Raw genomic sequence first — 19,003 nt, 5'->3', positions numbered from 1 at the left:
CGCGGCACACTTGAAAAAGGCGCACGTACGCGCACGTGGATAAAAGAGGGACGCAACCACAAGCGCTTCTGGTTGAGTCGTCTTTCATCCGCCTCTGTGCGCTGCATGCTGTTTCCAAGAGCCACCATTCATTCCCCCTTCTTTTTCCATGTCTTCTCTTTCTTTTTTAGACTGCTTCCTGCTGGTTTCTCGCTTCACACCTAACTCTTGGTAGTTGAAGCGAAGTTGCTCTGTACATAAAGAATCCCAGTGCCGTTTCAGCAGCCAGTCTATAACCGAGCGTCGAGCTGACGAAACTGCTGAGTGCGTGGTTTAAAGAATGGCTGCTCGCGTTTAGCTTTGCGCAATAACCCATGCGGCCTGCGCCAGACGCAACTCAGCGGAATGCGCCTGAGGATACACAAGCCTGGCACAGGAACTCCCGCGCTCCCCTTTCAACCGTTCGTTAATTTGACGCGTGGTAAAAAAAAAAAAGTGCTTGATATGAAAACAAAAGCACATACCGTGTCTCTTAAAAAGCAACCTTTGCAGGCAGCCAGTATAGAACATTGTGCACATGCATGAACTTCACAGAAATGTGAGAATGTGACGCGCTCTGGTACACCCTGAACACGAATAAGCCTATACGGGAGCAAGAAGGGGAGTAATCTGTCCTTTAGCGCGCTCCCTTTTGCGGTACAGGGTATGCTGCCCAATTAACAGAGTAGACTTCCATCACTTAATACACGGAGTGCCTATTCTTGGCAACGAAGGTATATTCCCACTGGAATGCATAGTAACATGATGCACTTAGCAAATGGGAGGAGGCTTTAAAACGCAGCACCGGAGGTCTTGATGGTACCAAATAGAGGAGATTGAGACCTCGGGGAAAATCTTCGTAACTGCTAGAACTGCTGAAGAGGGGATTTGTTTCCGTTGCCTACCGTAAGTATTCCGTATGTTTAGTGATGGAAATCTACCCCAGGGATTGGGCAGCGTACTCTGCTTCGTAAAGGGCTCTCTGCTCTGGAGGACGGCTTGCCCCCTTTTCACTCATTTCGTGTTTAGAGTGTACGAGCTTTGCGGTAATCAGTACCGCAAACCGTAGAAAAGCATTTTGTCTGGGCAAGGTAAAAAAAAAAAAAAAGAAAAGAAAAGGTGGCAACCTCGATGCTTAGATAACTGAATTAACTGCGTAATAAGGCTGCCATACTTTGTCTTCAGCTGTGCACAGCCTTACGCCATTTTGAAGAGCGAAAATGGTGCACATATAAGCGGAGAAAATACTAACAGGGAAAACAAAACTGACATCGGAGCGTGGACATGGACAGGCAGGCAAAGGTCTTTCGCATCCGCACGCTGTTATGTTTCTGTTGGATTTTGACTCTGGAATTCAGTGTTGATTTTCTCTACTCGCCATGTGTGGTCGCTGACTCAGTGCGGAGGCTTGAGCACATGCCTTAAGTCGCGGGGTTCGTTACCCGGCCGACCGCAGCGGCCGCCTTTCGATAGAGGGGAATGGCGAAAACACCCCTTCATCAAGCTTTTTGTGCTTGATAAAGAACCCCAGGCGGCCAAAGACGACCCTTCCCACTGCTCCGTTCTTCATTTCCAGGGTGTAGCTTCGGCAGGAACTTTCGATTAAGGCACCATGATGTCTGTTCTCCCATAGTATTGAGTGATGACCAGTATACGAGTTGAATGAGACGTTATGCCGATTGAAAGGAAAACTGTAGGTTGTGAAGGACTTCGTAGCGGAGTGCAGCTGGGGCCCTTTAGATTTGGCCACCTTGGGCCATTCAGCGTACATACGAGTGCCTTTGCATTTCCCCGCCACCGAAGTACGGCCGTCCCGGCAGCAGACCCTTGTCTTCGTAGCCAACAGCAGAATGCCATATTTCTGAGCCACCGAGAAAACGATGCGCGTACTCGCACTAAACAAAAAAGAAAAGGGGGGGGGGGGGGGGGGGCTTGGATCGAGCCCCGAAATATTTAAACCATACGGAACATGCAAAGTCGTCATTGCTTTTTAAATTACGATTTGCCGCGAGGTCTTTTGTTTAGGAGTTGAATCGATGCAAACGTGCTTCGCAGCGTGTCGACGTCAGCGAAATGCGGCCGCCCTGGTTTACAGCTGAAAGCGGGAACTTCGGGTCAGTAGCCAAATAGCGCGCAAAGGCGCCGTGCGGCACATCGATCACGCCGGCGGACGGTCGTGAGCCGAAAGGGATAAGGGCACGGCAGCATGTGCGAGTGTGGTGCATTGGTGGGATGTGAAGGGCGCGTCAAACGCGCATACAGTGGCGGCCACACTCCCAAGCACACCTTCTCTACAGGCTTGCTTACCGTTGTGACAGCATTTATGGTAACTCCTCTTGATAGCAAGGCGTTAACTCTGCTCACAAAGGGCACACTAATCTGGCAAAAGCGACCTGTCAAGGTCACCACTTGTGCAAAATTTCTGACGATCAGGGTGTTCACAAGCACTTAAATATTCTGTTCAAAAACATATTTCAACTCTTGTTGACGCAGTGAGTTACTGATTTTTTGTCTACTTTTGTGTAAGCATCCTTGCCAGTTCCATGAAGGCGTCCCAGAAGCTTAGCACAAGCTACCCTCCTACACTCCGCGCTTTGAAACTACCTACTCCCCGTGCTTTATCTCCTTGCCTAAAGGAGCTTAGAAGAGAATCATTACAATCAATCGCAAAGATGTGCTATTGACCTCGCCTCTTACTCGTAATTCAGATTAAAATTGTGAGTTTCCGACACAAATGAGCTCGGAGGAAAAAGTGTTCTGCTTAACTAAAAATGGTTAATAAAGGTTGAAGCGGTTACTAACAGCTACACCTTCGAGGTGAGCAAACCGCGAACAATCCTATTCGGACAGAAGTGCACAGACGTGTACAAAGCCTCTGCGATGCATACAAAGCCGCAATAGCACTATACAAAAAAAAAAAAGACATCACATCAACCAAAGCCAGCACCAGTACGCCCAGCATGCACCCACAAGACGCACACTTTCTACGAGGTCATAAGCCTCAAGTACATGTCAAGTCACTTAGAGTTAGGTGCGCTTTCTCTTTCGCGTGGTTATTTCATTTCATTATAAACTGTCACATAAGCTGCGCGCATAAAGCTGTGAATGCGCTTAAAAAAACATTATTTCACCCTATAAAAGTGATGACGTTAACGTTTTAGAATATTTTTAATCGTAGCACTAAGAGTTAGTTACAAGCTACTTACAAGTTCTCAGACAGCAAACAGCTACAGGCACTACGTTTTGCCGCCTTTTTATAAGAGTGCATTCTAGGCGCCTTTCTCAAGTTTACAACGTAACTATTCATATATTCAAAAATTGCTCGCTCCCACTCAGTCTAAATTAAACTTTGTAATCAGGCACGATCCCAATCCTACTTGATTATTTATTAATAGCAAAAATGCTATGGGTTACCCGAGCAGTGCTTCATGGCCTTAGCAAGACTACTGTTCATCTTTAACGCGTTAACTACAGCTTTAAAACGTCAAGCATGCATGAAAATACATTAATGTCCTCTGACATTACATTAATGCCCAAACAATAGCAGTAACTATGAGCATAGATCTCCTGCAGAGACACGAAAGCCTATACTTTAATAGTTTCTCTGCTACTATGAGCATAGGTCTCCTGCAGAGACACGAAAGCCTATACTTTAATGGTTTCTCTGCTACTAATCAGCTCGCGACAGCTTGTAGTAACACCCATGAAAAATTATTAAATAGAACCGGCTAAAGTACCTTTGTACCAGACTTAATTTTTTTGAGAGGGCATAGGCTACGTCCTGACTGGCTTTCTGATCTATTCTGTATTGGGACGGGAAGGGATATTGTAAGATATCCACTGTAAGATAGCAAGCAACATTGTTTGTTTTTATGCATACCGGCAGACATATAGGAAAATAAGACATTTGATGCTGACGTAGCATACAAGTTCATCATAGCAGACACAATGTTCAGTGTTTCGAGGACGTTGCGTTTTCAAGGAAGAACAGTGAAAGTTCAGAATGACGAGAGTAGTTTGTTTCTGCCGACCCTCTGAAGTTCCTTTTTTAACTTACTGGAAAATCCGCAGCGTTGTTGTCAGGTCAGTTCGGAGAGCAGCTGAATGCAAGCCGATGGTTGATTAGAGGGAATTAATTCCCCAAGCATTTTTTAGGCCTTTATAGATGTGGTGAACTTGGTTGCAGGTTCAGCCGAGAGCGAGAGGCGCCGGAGCCAATCAGGTTCCAGGAATCTAAATGCTTTATTTCAGGGCTCATGAAACCACATGAGAGTAAACAAATATAAGCACATTCGAGAAGAACGTGCATGCTAACATTTCCACGTACGCACCGGCGCGCAAAGTACGCTTTTAACTTTATATTGAGATACTCTTAGGTGGCGACTGGAGATGCGTTTTTTGCTTTGTGCACAAATTTGAATAATTTGACAGAATAACGCAGGGCAAGCTTGTTATACGCGCTGACGACACCACCACTGCAGACAATTAGCATACTAATGCGTCCGTGTGGGGTTGTTGACGAAAAGACGATGCGTGTGTGTGTGTGTGTGTGTGTGTGTGTGTGTGCGCGCGCGCGCGCACGCCCGCCCGCCCGCACACACACACACACACACACACACACACACACACACACACACACACACACACACACACACACACACACACACACACACACACACACACACACACACACACACACACACACACACACATTGCTTTTGAGGAATTTAAACCTGCAGTAGCTGCCTCGAAAAATAAAGGAAGGGGAATGAGGGGCTCGTGGGTTCGGAGGTCGTGGGTTCGGATCCCACCGGCGGCATGTGGTTGTTTTTTCTTCTGCTTTTCTAATCAATTAGCTTTAAGCGACAACATATTCAGTAATATTCTTACTTGATCAACACCACAAAAAAAAATTAATTAAAAAATCCCCTATGCTCCTTGGTTTCTGTGGCTGTTGGCTTCTCTCGAAAAATAAAAGGCACGCAAGGGTTGTTTCGGAAGCGGTACAGACAGACCACCCTCATCAAAGCCCGATCAGAAGATTAGAAACAAGCAGAGTGGCGTCACCGTTTGCTTTTCGCAATACGACCACGCACATACACGCAAGTATTGGCGCATGAGCCTGCAAGTCTGCAAAATACACGCACGCACAAGCGCAGATGCGGCTCCCCTGAAGGTAGCACCGATATCATTACAATGTTGCATTTTTGTTTTGATCAAACGTTAATTCAGTGTTCTTAAAGTCGTTTTGCCTAGCGTTTCTGTAATGTTACGTATAAATTTTCGAATAACCTTTTACTAACATTAATTAAGCATTTAAACAATATAAATGTAACATTCTCGAAAATAATGAAGCAATCCTGCACGAGCATGCAGGCCCGCTGGTTGTGACGGTACACAACTTACTTACCACGCTTTGCAAGAACCAACAACGAGGTCTACACTTGAGCTCCACCATCATTACAACATGCAACTCGTATAGTACACTCACCTCCGAATGGCTACCATGCAGTCAAGTTTATATACCCATTACTGAGGGGCGTTCCATGAGCGGTATTCGCGAACAGGTAACAAGCAAAGTTTTCTAACAATTTAAGCTGCGCATGCAATCTATGGCGGGCAGAACTTCAGGTATAGTTGCGAAGTACTGCTGGTTGAAAAACATCTTCGCTTTGAGAATAGCGGGAAAAGTTCTGGGATCCAGTGCTTGAAATATACTTGTAATGTTCGTTTATAGTTACTATTCAAACATTATAATAATATTTAGGAAATTATATTAAGACTACATTTATTTTGAACGTTAAAGAAACGTTTCTGGTACAACATGTAACATTATTTGTTAACCTTTAACATTGTAATGACATTTAAAAGTCAGCACTATAATAATAACATATGACATATAACATATGTGTAACATATAACGTTACATCGTGGATGTTAGGTGATCTTTAAACTAATGTTTTCAATGTAACATATACCGTTACATCGTGGATGTTAGGTGGCTCGCTCGAGGGCCCGGCGTTGGACAGCCAGGTCCGAGCTGAGCAGCGCTGCCTGCCACTGTTCAAAAGTACTGAACTGCAGCTCTGGTTTAGGGGGATCAGCGGGGCAAGCCCATAAGATGTGGGCTCTGTCGCATAAAAAGTTTCGCGGAACGCCATCACGTAGATTGCGTGCGCAGCAAGAGCTGAACACAGATCGGCGCGCATCGTCGGCGACTGCGCGCACTTTATTCATCTACAGGGCAACGGGAAGAGAACAGAGCGTGCTGTGCTTTTCGAGAAGAGGGGGGAAACGCCCAATAGCAGTGGAAGTTCCTGCCACCACTCCTTTTTTTTTGCCTGCCCAAGACTGTTGTGTCTAGGTCGTCCGGGGCCGCTGTCTGTGTCCGGTCGCATGCTGCAGGTGAAACACGCTTTCCCGAAAGATGACAAAAGGAACAAAATAGAGGTGAAACAAGGTCACCCTGTGCTACGACCATGCTCGCATGGAAAAATGTGGTTCAATGCGCTCTCTACAGCGGCTCTCTCGGAAAGCTGCTCACTTTTCTTTTCAGCACCACCTTATCCTGTCCTTTTCGAGCTTTCCTTTGTACGTCGGTGGAAAAGGGAAAGAAAGAAAGAAAGGAGCAACAAAGAGAGAAGAGGAGCGGAAGATAAAAGAAACGCGCCACCGCGGAGCGAGCGCCTTCACAATAAATAAAATCCGGAGCGGATTTCCGTCTCGCCTGCCGCACGCAGTAGAGCTTGCCAGGGCGCGCGGTGCTTCTGGTCCTGTCTGTGAACGGCCATCCTGCGAAGTGTGTGCAGCGAGCGCCGCCGCCTCCGACAAGGTTTTCGCGCGAGAACAGCACGCAGCGGCGGAAGGTTGATAGGGAGCGGGCCAGTAAAAGGGCCACTCGAGGCGACCGCGCGCCTGCACGAGCACACGAGGCGACACTGCCTGCAAACAATGTCGAGCAAAGGGGGCGCCTCGTATTTGCAGAGGCAGCCAGCCACTATGGCCAGCGCGCTGTTGGGTTTCATGCAACCGAACGCCATACTTGGAAAACATGCACGTTGAAGTGAGATGATGTCAGAACCCACCACCAGTAGGATGGTGGTCGGCCCAGCCTCACTCGCGCGTATATGCAGTTAAGGTTACTGTGTACCGATCTGTGGTTCCATGTTTCGAGATCCCCTTAACAAACCATGCAGGTCGTGACGCGCGCTGTAGGTGGTCTCTGAAGCCCGAGACGTCCAAAGAACGTGCTGTGTGTCATCAATAAATCCAGGCGCTCCCGAACAGCCGGTCACTGCGTTCCGTGTCTGCCAAGTCCTCCGACTAAGTAAGGTTGTGTTGGGCAAGTGACAGAGCACAGATAAATTAATAAATTGGTTTAACTGCGAAGGCTTTCTTCGATGGAGGTTGATTAAGTGACCGCGGATGCCTATTCTTAGTTACCCCGGGGAAGTGATTACATGAAGATAGTATAGAATTTGAAGACGTCATACACACGTTATGCATAGTGAACAAGGTAGGGAAAACCTCAGGGTGCTTGCCGACGTTTCGACAAGAGTAGTTGTCGTCTTCCCAGATGAAGACAAGTCCTCTTGTCGAAACGTTGTCAAGCACCCTGAGGCTTTCCCTCCCTTGTTCCCTTTGTGATTGTCAAGGACTATATGACCAACCTCTCACTACCATGGACCCGTCATGCAAGACAGAATAAGAAACGTGAAAAAAAATTTTGCAAAATAAATAAGCGAAGCGTGTTTCTTGACTGCGGACTCAGAGCAGTGCACTTTACGCTTGTGTTAAACTGGCCGCGGTGAAGGAAAGATGAAAGAGCTTGGTATATTAACAGAACAAGGAATTATATGAACTCGTGAGCTGGCTGAGTGTTGGTGAACTACATACATCATACTGATGTCGTGCCGCTGTACCCCTTTTGCTCGTTGACGCCATTGTGTTAGTTTGCGAAGAAAACAGAACCAAAGTTGTATTTTTATGGTTCATGGAGGTTTTAATCTCCCAAAGCGACTCAGGCTATGAGGGACGCCGTAGTGAAGGCCTCCGGAAATTTCGACCACGTGGGGTTCTTAGAACTAGCAGAGCTATCGAAGTTAATAAATGAGCGCAAGGTAGCCGACATAAGAAAGTTTAACATGGAGAAAATCGAGCATGCTCTAAAGAATGGAGATAGCCTAAACGCAGTGAAGGGAAAACTGGGCATAGGTAAAAACCAGATGTATGCGCTAAGAGACAAAAAGGGCAATGTCATTGGCAATATGGATAAGATAGTTAAAGTAGCCGAAGAGTTCTAGACAAATCTATACAGTAGCGAATGTAATCATCGAGTTACTGAGAGAGGCAGTCAAGCACAGCAGTGGGACATCCCGCCAGTAACGAAGGAGGAAGTAAAGAAAGCCTTAGGAGCAATGCAAAAGAGGAAAAGCAGCTGGTGAGGATCAGGTAACAGCAGATTTGTTGAAGGACGGAGGAGAGATTGTGCTAGAAAAACTAGGCACCCTCTATACGCAATGCCTTGTGACCTCGAGAGTACCAAAAGCATAGAAGAACGCTAACATTATCTTAATTCATAAGAAAGGAGACGTCAAGGACTTGATGAATTACAGACCGATCAGCTTACTGTCCGTTGCCTACAAGGTATTTACTAAGGTAATCGCCAATAGAGTCAGGACAACCTTAGACTTCAATCAAACAAATGATCAGGCAGGCTTTCGTAAAGGATACTCGACAATAGACCATATTCACACTATCAATCAGGTGATAGAGAAATGCGCAGAATATAACCAACCCCTATATACAGCCTTCACTGATTACGAGAAAACATTTGACTCAGTGGAAACCTCAGCTGTCATGCAGGCATTGCGGAATCAGGGTGTGGAAGAGTGTTATGTAAAAATATTGGAAGATATTTATAACGATTGCACAGCCATAAAGTCAGCAATAAAATTCCATTACGGAAAGGTGTCAGGCAGAGAGGCACGATCTCGCCAATGCTATTCACCGCCTGCTTACAGGAGGTATTCCGGGGCCTGAAATGGGAAGAGCTGGGGATAAAAGTTAATGGAGAATACCTGAGTAATTTGCGATTCGCTGATGGCATTGCCTTGCGAAGCCATTCAGGACATAAACTTCAAAGCATGATCAATAAGTTAGACAGGCAGAGCAGAACAGGAGGGGGGGGGGAGGGGGGGGGGCTAAAAATTAACATGCAGAAAACCAATGTAATGTTCAACAGCCTAGCAAGGGAGCAGCAGTTCGCAATTGGTAGCGAGGTGCTGGAAGTAGTAAGAGAATATGTTTACTAAGGGCAGGTAGTGACCGCTGGTCCGGATCATGAGAGGGAAATAACTAGAAGAATAAGAATAGGGTGGAGCGTATATGGCAGGTTCTCTATGAATGGCAGTTTACCAATACCCCTCAAGAGAAAAGTATACAACAGCTGTATCTTAGCAGTACTCGCCTATGGGGCAGAAACGTGGAGGCTAACAAAGAGGGTTCAGCTTAAGTTAAGGGCAACGCAGCGAGCTATGGAAAGAAAAATGATAGGTGTAACGTTAAGAGATCGGAAGCGGGCGGAGTGGGTGAGGGAACAAACGCTGATTAATGGCATCCTAGTTGAAATCAAGAGGAAGAAATGGGCTTGGGCAGGGCATGTAATGCGAAGGCAAGATAACCGCTGGTGCTAAAGGGTAACGGAGTGGAGAAGGCAAACATAGCAGGGGCAGCAGAAAGTTAGGGCGGATGAGATTAAGAAGTTTGCGGGGATACGGTGGCCGCAACTGGCAAAGGACAGGGTTAATTGGAGAGACATCGGAGAGACCTTTGCCCTGCAGTGGGCTTAGGCTGATGATGGTGTTCTTTAACGTGCACTGGCATCGCACAGTATACACGGGCCTCTAGAATTTCGCCTCCATCGAAATTCGACAGCCGCGGCCGGGATCGAACGCGCTTGTATCGGATCAGCAGCCGAGCGCCACAAGCGCTGAGCCACCGCGAAGGCGGCGACTTCTGTATTTTTGCTCCCGAGCTCGACTAGGTTCAAGTTTATGTCTCGACGTAAGCAATTTCTTTCGAGCAAATATAAGTACAACACTCAGCTTTTGGTAACCTCTTCTATGTTTGATGCTCAGTAAGTTCGCTAGAAAATTGGTCACCAAACGTACAGGCGCGGCCATAAGTAAACGGAGCAAGTGTTGTTTGTCTCCAAAAAAGCCCACCAACCTCCGCTACCAGCATGCGCGTACCACTGCTGGAAATTTCAATTAGGCGACGCGTGAAAAATATTCGAAGGCAGTTGCGTGCTCCGTTTACTTTTGTCCGCGCATGTACAACAGACTGAACGATTAAAAATTAAAAAGAAGGGAGTCGGTTCTTCAGTTACGTTAGCAATGAAACAAGCTTCCAAGCGAGACTCGCAGTCTAGCCAGGTGCAATAACTTTACGCCACATGCTTACAACCACCTCTTAATCATCGACGCATGTGGGCAACACACATCAAACACCTGCCACGTACTGCTCATCACAATACCCTCGAATACAACAACAGTGGCAGACCTGTCGAAACGTACTGACACAGTGATTCCGCATTGACACGTATCCCTCTCGGGCACTGGCTTTCAGTGTTCAAAAGCGAGCGGAACATTATAATCCCAGCAGTCACATTCAGGCAGCACTCGTTATTTCCACTCAATTTGCCTGATTCCGTGTCGAGAAGACAATAATTTTAGGTACGATGTGATCGCAGCACTAGCGTCTTTCGTCAGAATGACGTGCACCGAACGTACACAATTCTCATGTCGTGACCGGTTTACTTCAGGAAAGAAGAATAAAAACAAGTTAGCGTTATAACGAAATTGTATCAACAATCCATCGAACACTACGGTTTCAACGAGTACAAAATCCGTCTCTTTGCGGAACTGGTGACGCCTCCGCGACACTTCATACCCACGCGGACCTGCGATAGGAGATAAAAGCACGGAGTGAATCAGCGCTGGCTTGAAACTTTTCGCGCAGCCTACGTCAGAGCGCGTGAGGCGGGTACGCGAGCGTCCCCGGCGTCTGTTCGCGTCACAGAAAATAGTTCGTAGCGTTGTTGCGTTTTGTTTTTCTCGTTCAAGCACTACAATGTATATATTCATTACTTCATCCTGAAATAACTGTAGCCAGTATTACGTATATATAATAAAAACAAAATCATAGATAGGCGCTGCACTTATTGTACGCTGTTTATCGATCATTGCGCCCTATTTTCCGCTCGCTGCAGCTGCGCCGCGCGGAGGAACACAAAGGTACTCGCGCGCGGAGGCAAAGGCCATTAACGCTCCGTCCGCAGTAGGCATCAAGTTGGGTGGCAACTTTTGTCGTTCTGTTTTTGTTTCCGCTGCGGCTTCGCTTAACTACTTGGCTTCACCATGGTGAATTCATCGAAGATGGGATTTGTGAAGTACCTTCTCTTCGCTTTTAATGCCATATTTGTCGTAAGTACAATTATCTAGCGTTTCGTGTGCCATTTTCTTGGGTTGCTTCAGTGGTAGGGAGCGCCTTGGCGACCCAAGTGCGGCCTGTTAAGGTTTTGTGACTTCACTTGACAGGTGACCGAAAACGCCAACTTTCTGCGTTGCACAGCATTCGTGCATTTGATAAAACTGTTTCCGTGCGTGATATTTCTTGCACGTTCAAGGACGTTTTGTCAGTTCAAAGTCCGTACGCATCTCGAGCTCCCCGTTTGGTCTATCCGGTTTCCGTAGAACTGCGCGTTTAGAGTAATATTACTTATTCATGCAAGTCCATGATATTGCGCACTCGTACGTGTTTCTAAGCTCGTTGAGCGTGCGAATTATTAAGCGTAAACGCTGACGGCGACTGTCGTAGGTATAGCATGTCACAAGAGCTAATTAGTGGCTTTGACCTAATCGCTGCTCTGCGCGAATCTTCACCTCTGTGCCGTCCTATGATAATATCCAGTTACGCGTGTGTCACTTTGTCACAAGCAACGGTCAAGGACGCCATTATAGGGGCGTATTACCTCCGCCACATGCTGTGGGAAATGTTGCAATAGGTTGAAATGGCGTTCGACGTCTGTCACATCCAGTGGCGTTGCATTTGGACCGTCGGAGAAAGCCAAAACTGGACACAAAGCTGGGACAAGTCGAGGGTCGAGCGCTCGATTTTCATCTTGACTTTCGCTTGGCGCGTGCGCGTTATGGCCGTCGCAGTATTTTGTTTTGCATCCCGCGTCATCCATCGTACTCGTGTTCTCCGCTTGTGTGACGCGCTAGCCTATTGTACTATTTCGCCCGGCACCTCACCAAATACCGGCGTACAGTTCATGCTGGAAGAAAGAAAAAAATAAAACTGACCGATATTTTTGCATGTTTCGCCTGTGGCCAGAAGGAGCTAACTATGCGCACATTCCGTCGCGGCGATGCTCTGTAGGGTGTTTGCAGCGAGGATCTTTGGCGGCATCCAAGCTTTGAGGTCGTGCGGCTTTACATAATCGTCTGACATTGCACTGCAGCCGCATTTGTTCAAAGCATGGCTGGCGCATTGATAGTTCCAAAAGTTTATTTGTGCGAAACGAGCATGACTTCATGTTAATTTCAGGCTATTCAAGACTCTCCGTAGCTTGTTTAAGCCACTTGAAATAAATGCGTCATGCGTTGACATTGCACGTGTACTGATATGCTGGCTTTTCACAGCCATTTAAATATAATTGGTTTTTGTGAGGTGTTGAAGCGTTTACCTTAAATTATTAAGTACGGTCTCCGAGCTTCATCATTCCAGCTTGCTTTACTTATAATGCGTTCAGCTCGCAAGTAGTCTGTATTCCAGTAATTCATAGGGTTCTCAAGGCAGTTATTTGTGCGCAAACTGCCTGGCTGTCGCATTTGAATTATCTTGGCTAACTTTGTTGGGTGCTGAGGCATTTAATGGTTAGTGTCAGGACAGCTCTCAAGAAAAAAGGAAATGTCCAAAACAGGACTTTTTTTAGCTATTTATGTTGAAATAGTTGCTCAGCATCAACTAGCCCATAACAAGTTCTTTGCAATTGCCCAATGCCTTTGTAACTATTCGTACCAACCTGTATATTTGCTGCAGTCACTCACCGTACAATTGTCCTAACCAGAAGTTCTAGGTATGCACCCCATTGATAAATTTTTCATTCATGAAAACACAGCTGTTGCGGTCTCTTATTTTCAAAGCAATAAAAGCTTTAGTTTCTGATGAGAAGTGTTTGGGGAAGAAAGCAGATGCATGAGCATCTGTGCTGTCCAAAACTCCGTTTGTGCTGCGTAACAAAGCCTCCAACAAGGCCCCTTACAACACTTGTATAGGCCATTGTGTGGAAAGGGTGCCAAGGCAAGAAATGTATTGGTACAAAGAATAGAAACTGGACATGCTAGGTAAAGGTTCAAGCTACGTCCAAAAGCTAACCAAATATTTTTTTCAGTCACTTCTGCAAGTTAGCCTTACAGTGTGGCAAGCTCTGTTGACGTTTTTTTGTAGGTGGATGTTTCAAAGTAGTTGCTTTAAGAAGGCACAGAGAGCTTTAATTTGTTACTGAAGCCCAATAGATTAATATCTTTTATATAGAAGTGTATTAGAGCATTACCCTTGTGAAAATTGAGAATTGTTTAAGGAAAAAGCAAGAACGGTGAGGAAAGCTTGATTCTTTTTTATCCACTGTGGACTAAATTGTTATTTCTAAAGCATCTCATGAGCCACGAGGGTGACTACTTTACAGATAATTTTCTGTGTACCATAGTCTTATCCATGTTAATTAAGGGCAGTATATCAGGTGATTGTCAGATATGGGACGACATAGTCTTGAGTGGCCTGAGCCTATCACACAATGTTTTTTTCTTATGCTGTTCATATACATTTGCTAAGAAATGTGCATGCAGGATTGTTCCCAAAAGCAGTGGTATTACTGTTTGTAGAGAATTGCTTACTATTGTTTACTTGCTGAAGCACTGCGCAGCATTGCTTGTCCACAGAGAGGTCAACCAGCTTCTTCAGCTATCTTAACTTTGTCTATAGTGATATATATATACTACATTTGCTTTTTCAGCAAACAGACGTTTCAGGTTTGAAAAGTAGTTAATATTGTCTTTGGGAATAACGGCAGGTAAGATCAATGTTGGAGGAGTCTCAATGCATTGTTGTGTTCTGGGTGTACATAGTTGCTAGCTAAGCACCGCTTGGATATGTTTGTCTGGTTACAAATTTTACTTCGGAGTAACTTGTTTGTATGGGATCTTTGCGTGTATATTTGCCTAATCTTGTTTTTCTTGCTCCGGCAGCTGTGTGGCATTGCCTTGATAGCTGTTGGCGGAGTGGTGCTGTCAGCCCTGAACCCACAGAAGCCCTTCTATGAGGGTTACCTGGGTGCACCCGTGGCCATTGTGGTCTTGGGTGTGTTTGTCTTCGTGCTTGCCTTCCTGGGATGCTGTGGTGCCATTCGGGAGAACTACCACATGATCATGGCGGTATGTCATTGTGGAGCCTAGGGGTCATTTTCTTTCCTAATCTCGCAGTCTCTGACACATTTCCCTGTATATTGGATAGCGGTTCAGCTGTGGTTTATTTCAGCCTGTTGCCTGCATTTGCAGAAGTTGAAGCTGAATTTTGCACTGGTTTGGTATTGAGGACCAGCTAGTTTGACAGTGTTCTGTTCAAAGTGAACTTTAAGTGTTTAAAAATGCAGTGTAAACCTGTAAATTGTTGCCTGAGGCCGTTAGGCCTGCAATTTCGAATTTGAGGCCCCATTTTTGATGCATAGCATGTCGCAATTGGTGCCTTGGGACTGTGGTACCAAGGTTCAAACATTAACCGCCTTAGCAGACTTGGATGATCCAGGCTTGTCATAAGCTAACTCTCATTTCTGGCTCATGACTGGTCCAGCTGGCGGGTTTTCTGACACTCTGTCCCGTTTAAGGCAAGTAGGGCTCGTCCAAAGTGTTCTTTTGGTCTGGCGACAGATGGCAGCATGGGTACTAGATAAGCATTTTGGTACCATTTTCAAAAACCTACGTTTGAGGGTAAAGATGTAGTGAGCAAGTTGCTGATTATGCATTTTTAGTTTTCCAGGTACTTTTAGTATGCGTTTGACATCCTAGTTTTAAATTGCACGCAGGAATTGTGGTAATCATAACGTGTATGAATGTGAGTATAATATGACCATGGCTTCAGAAAGAGTTCATCCTTGCTTGTGAGCTGCTATAGTTCTCTTTGAGGCATTGTATAAGTTTCACCTGAGCTCTGGCAGGGTTCCAAAAATAATGCATATTTCTAACGCCGCCGTGGTGGCTCAGTGGTTATGGTGCTCGGCTCCTGACCCGAAAGACGTGGGTTCGATCCCGGCCGCGGCGGTTGAATTTCTTTGGAGGAGAAATTCTAGAGGCCCGTGTACTGTGCGATGCCAGTGCACATTAGAGAACCCAGGTGGTCGAAATTTCTGGAGCCCTTCACTATGGCGTCCCTCATAGCCTGAGTTGCTTTGGGACGTTAAACCCCCATAAACCAAACCAAACCAATGTATATTTCTCTAATGTCAGCAGGGTACAAAGGATTGAGCAGGAAACTTGTAAGACAAGAGGACACCTTTTATTGTAGTTGTGTGGTGCACCAATTAAACTCATTACCAGCTCAGTACTGTATTCGAATAATGAATTAATGAGCCAGTTGTTTTTCAAGCTTATTTCTGTTGATCTTTTTTTTTTTCAATCAACCCTGTGAAAATACAGGCGAAAAAGGTATTACTCACACCTGACTGAAGCTTGCTGTCTCAAAACAAAGAAGGCAGAACAGCTACAACTTATTTGCAGTACTTGTGGTTCTACAGCAAAAACATCTCAAGCTGTAGAATATCTCGCTAAAAGATTGCATAAAATGGAGGGAGTTGTGCGGTGAGCAAGCACTGAAATTTTTAAAGCCCTTTGTGACTGTGATCAAGGAGTTTTTCAGCACCATTATAGCAGTAGTGATCAGGAAAAAGTAATTTGTCATACTGCTATCTTTTTGCATTATTTGGTGTACAGTGGACAGCACGAGTTAGTGTGCACTGTCAACAAAAGTGCATTAAACTCTTTCCTTACCATGGCAAAAGTGACTGTTTTTGATAGGTCTCAGGCAGAATTTTTTCCAAAAAAATGTGTGAGGTATAAAAACATGAAATGCATGGAAATGCTGGCAATAGAATGTGCTTTCTGAAGACTTCAATTTCAATGCAAATACCCGATGTGAATTTGTGAAAAAAATTGCTGAACACAGTTTAAATTGAAATTTAATTCTTTAAAAATTGTATTGAGATGTCTACAGGCAAAAAATTTAAATTCTAGAACATAAAGTGATTCAGATTTGTTTAGAAAGTAGCCATTAAAATTTTGACATTATAACTTAAACATTTTGAGCTAAAAGACTTTTTCTGACTCTAGTACATGTAAAAAGGCTGTTTTCAAGCTGTCCTTTATGTAAATTTTTCACGGAAAGCAAAGAATTTACTACTAAGTACAATGTGATATACAAAAATATAGCTTGATAAATGTACTTTTCAACATTGGAAGTTTTAACTAAGAATGTTTTGGAAAACACAATTGTAGAAACATAAAAAATATATCTGCCATAACATTTGTGGTGATCTACCCACATGGAAATTTATAAAAGTAATAAAATACTTCTAAAAGCTGCAGAATGCTTTAGATTTACGAGAGCCTATTTGTATAAGCATCACTATGTTCAAGAGCTTATGAAATCTGAAAAAAAAAATTGTGTACTTGATCTGTATGCCACAAGGCAAAACAGTTCCTTGCTGGAGTGCCAGTCCTTGGTCAATGCCCGGATGTTTACTGGCGTGGAGCTCTATTGTTCGGGCTAGTGGAAATACATCTTGCCCATATGACGTCAAGACATGAGAGATAACAGAAATATCATTCATAACATCAGCGTGATGAATGAACTGGCTCCAAGAACGAACAGACAAGAAACAGAAAATGATCTGGGTGGACAGCTGCCAATGTTCTGGCTGAAGTTGTGCAGTTTTATTGTCGGAATTAAAATTTGGCGTTGCAACATCAGTTGCTGCTGCGTAATGCTTCGAAAGAATCTGGTGTAGATGCAGCAGAATTTTTTCGATCATGCGCCATCCCTGAGGCTAATGGCGTGCTGTGAGCACACTGTGAAAAAACAGATTTCACGGTGTTTAAAAAATTCTCACCTTGTGAGAACAATAAACTGTGCAGGAAACAAAAGTATGTGTAAACAAGCCACTAGATGGTGCACCAAGGTCGCGGTGGCCCCAGTACGACTGAAATTGTGCTTTGAATGTGTTAATCACCAGTGATCGTTGGATAGTGGAATAAGGACGTTTAAGCAGTGTACAGTCTTGGTCGAAAGTTTTCTGGCCAAGAGCTTTTTGCTTGAGCCGCATAATGGAGCAGTCATGGCACCATTAAAGACTAGAAGGCCTTGAAATGCTAGGTTTCTTCTTGCGGTAGAGAAGCTTGCTGCTTGACGTGTACCTGTAATGCCCCGCTGTGTGGAGCATTCAAGCAATATTCATTCCATTACGAATGAATGCTGTGGCTTGAAAGCTTTTGATGGAGGGTAGTACTATTGTGCTCATTGTGAAATGCAATATGTGGTCTCAGTGGCAGCAGTTTGAGAGCACAGCATTGTACAGCCAATCAAAGGAACAGGCTTGCCTGCAGTTACCTCTATCTTTGGTCGGGTTTTTCATGGCACACTAAATTGCTCCAGTGCTTAAATTGCAGTGACCACTGGCACGTTGCACTTCATATTGAGTTTGACCGAACCTGTTCTTATAGGTGGCATGTGTGCTTAGTAATCTCCCTTTTAAGCGTGCGCCCAGTTATGCACACAATACATGAGTGCCGCAGAAAGCTGTCTTGCTTATTTTGGAGCTGCATCACAGGCTTGGCTATATAGTTTGTTCAGCTCGCCAGTCTCAGGTACAAACTTGGTTTGGTCTATGCGCAAGTCTGTTCTGTTCAGAATTTTGTGTTGTTTATCGGGATAGGTACACTTGGTATTTGCTGTAAGGGATGCGTGCTTCACTTGGGGACCTGTGGATGCTGCGGTATATACATGCTTCCACTCGTGCATCTACTGCATGTCCTGTCTCTATCACAATAAGGCTTCAGATATTAGTTGTGCATGTTGCATAGGCAATTGTTCTTTGCTCACTGTTTGCCTCTGCTGATTTGCGGAGATTCCAGATGCCTCCAGTGTTGTCTAAGTGTGCTAGCTGGGCCAGCTAGAATATGGTCAAGGAAGCACTTTTCATTTGCATTGTGCTGACAGCAGGTTCATTTTATCATACCTACTTCTGCCCTTTGTGTAACTGGAATCTGCTATTTATTGGAGTCTACAAAATATTGTAGCCTGCTGCCATTGTAGTATTAGTTCGATAGGAATTCCTATCAGCATAGACTTCCATGATTACCTTTCGTTTCCTTCTTGCTTTTGTGTGCTAAATGTGGGCACAGCTTGGAGTGAGAGATGCGATAGTTAACGTTATGCTTGAATCCAGAGAGTGCATTTCGGCACTTTGTCACTCATTTTGCTGGCCACTGGCACCCCTAATAATGGTTGGTTTGATACTTTTCTTTTACATTTCAGTTCAGTGTTCTGCTGACTATCATTCTGATCTGCGAGCTGGGAGCTGCCATTGCTGCCTATGCCTACCGATCAAAGGTACGACTGTTGTGTTCTTTGTTGTCTTAACACCTGTGGCGTGTTTGTTTTATCAGAAAGGTTATTTTGAGAAGAATCCTGATTTGTAATGCCTAAAATGCCCCTTTGATGGGGTGTATATTACCCGAGGAGTACATGGTTACATTGGAAGGTTTGCTTTAACGCCATCTGGCACAATTTAGCCTTTTGTGAGAACATTCTTTCAGGCTAATTGGTACATAGCTTGCTGTACTGTTGGCACATGAAGACAGGAACAGCAAAT

The 19,003-nt window shown here is 44.9% G+C and overlaps 1 protein-coding gene across 1 annotated transcript in view; it reads left to right on the top strand.

Annotated features, from left to right (window-relative positions):
* Nucleotides 1–11,329: 11,329 nt before the first annotated feature.
* The window catches only part of LOC149350269 (CD63 antigen-like), a 28,885-nt gene continuing 21,211 nt past the window's right edge, over nucleotides 11,330–19,003 (top strand). The window contains exons 1-3 of the mRNA XM_089579265.1: nucleotides 11,330–11,504; nucleotides 14,331–14,516; nucleotides 18,667–18,741. Of these exons, the coding sequence (XP_089435391.1) occupies nucleotides 11,439–11,504; nucleotides 14,331–14,516; nucleotides 18,667–18,741 (327 nt within the window). The 5' untranslated portion in view covers nucleotides 11,330–11,438. The remainder of the gene's footprint in view (nucleotides 11,505–14,330; nucleotides 14,517–18,666; nucleotides 18,742–19,003) is intronic.

The sequence above is a fragment of the Amblyomma mixtum genome, chromosome 3 (assembly GCF_055824585.1).
Source record: "Amblyomma mixtum isolate Tamu chromosome 3, ASM5582458v1, whole genome shotgun sequence".
Taxonomy (NCBI): domain Eukaryota; kingdom Metazoa; phylum Arthropoda; class Arachnida; order Ixodida; family Ixodidae; genus Amblyomma; species Amblyomma mixtum.
Note: the sequence above shows the minus strand (reverse complement) of the source record. Positions and strands in the feature narration are given on the sequence as shown.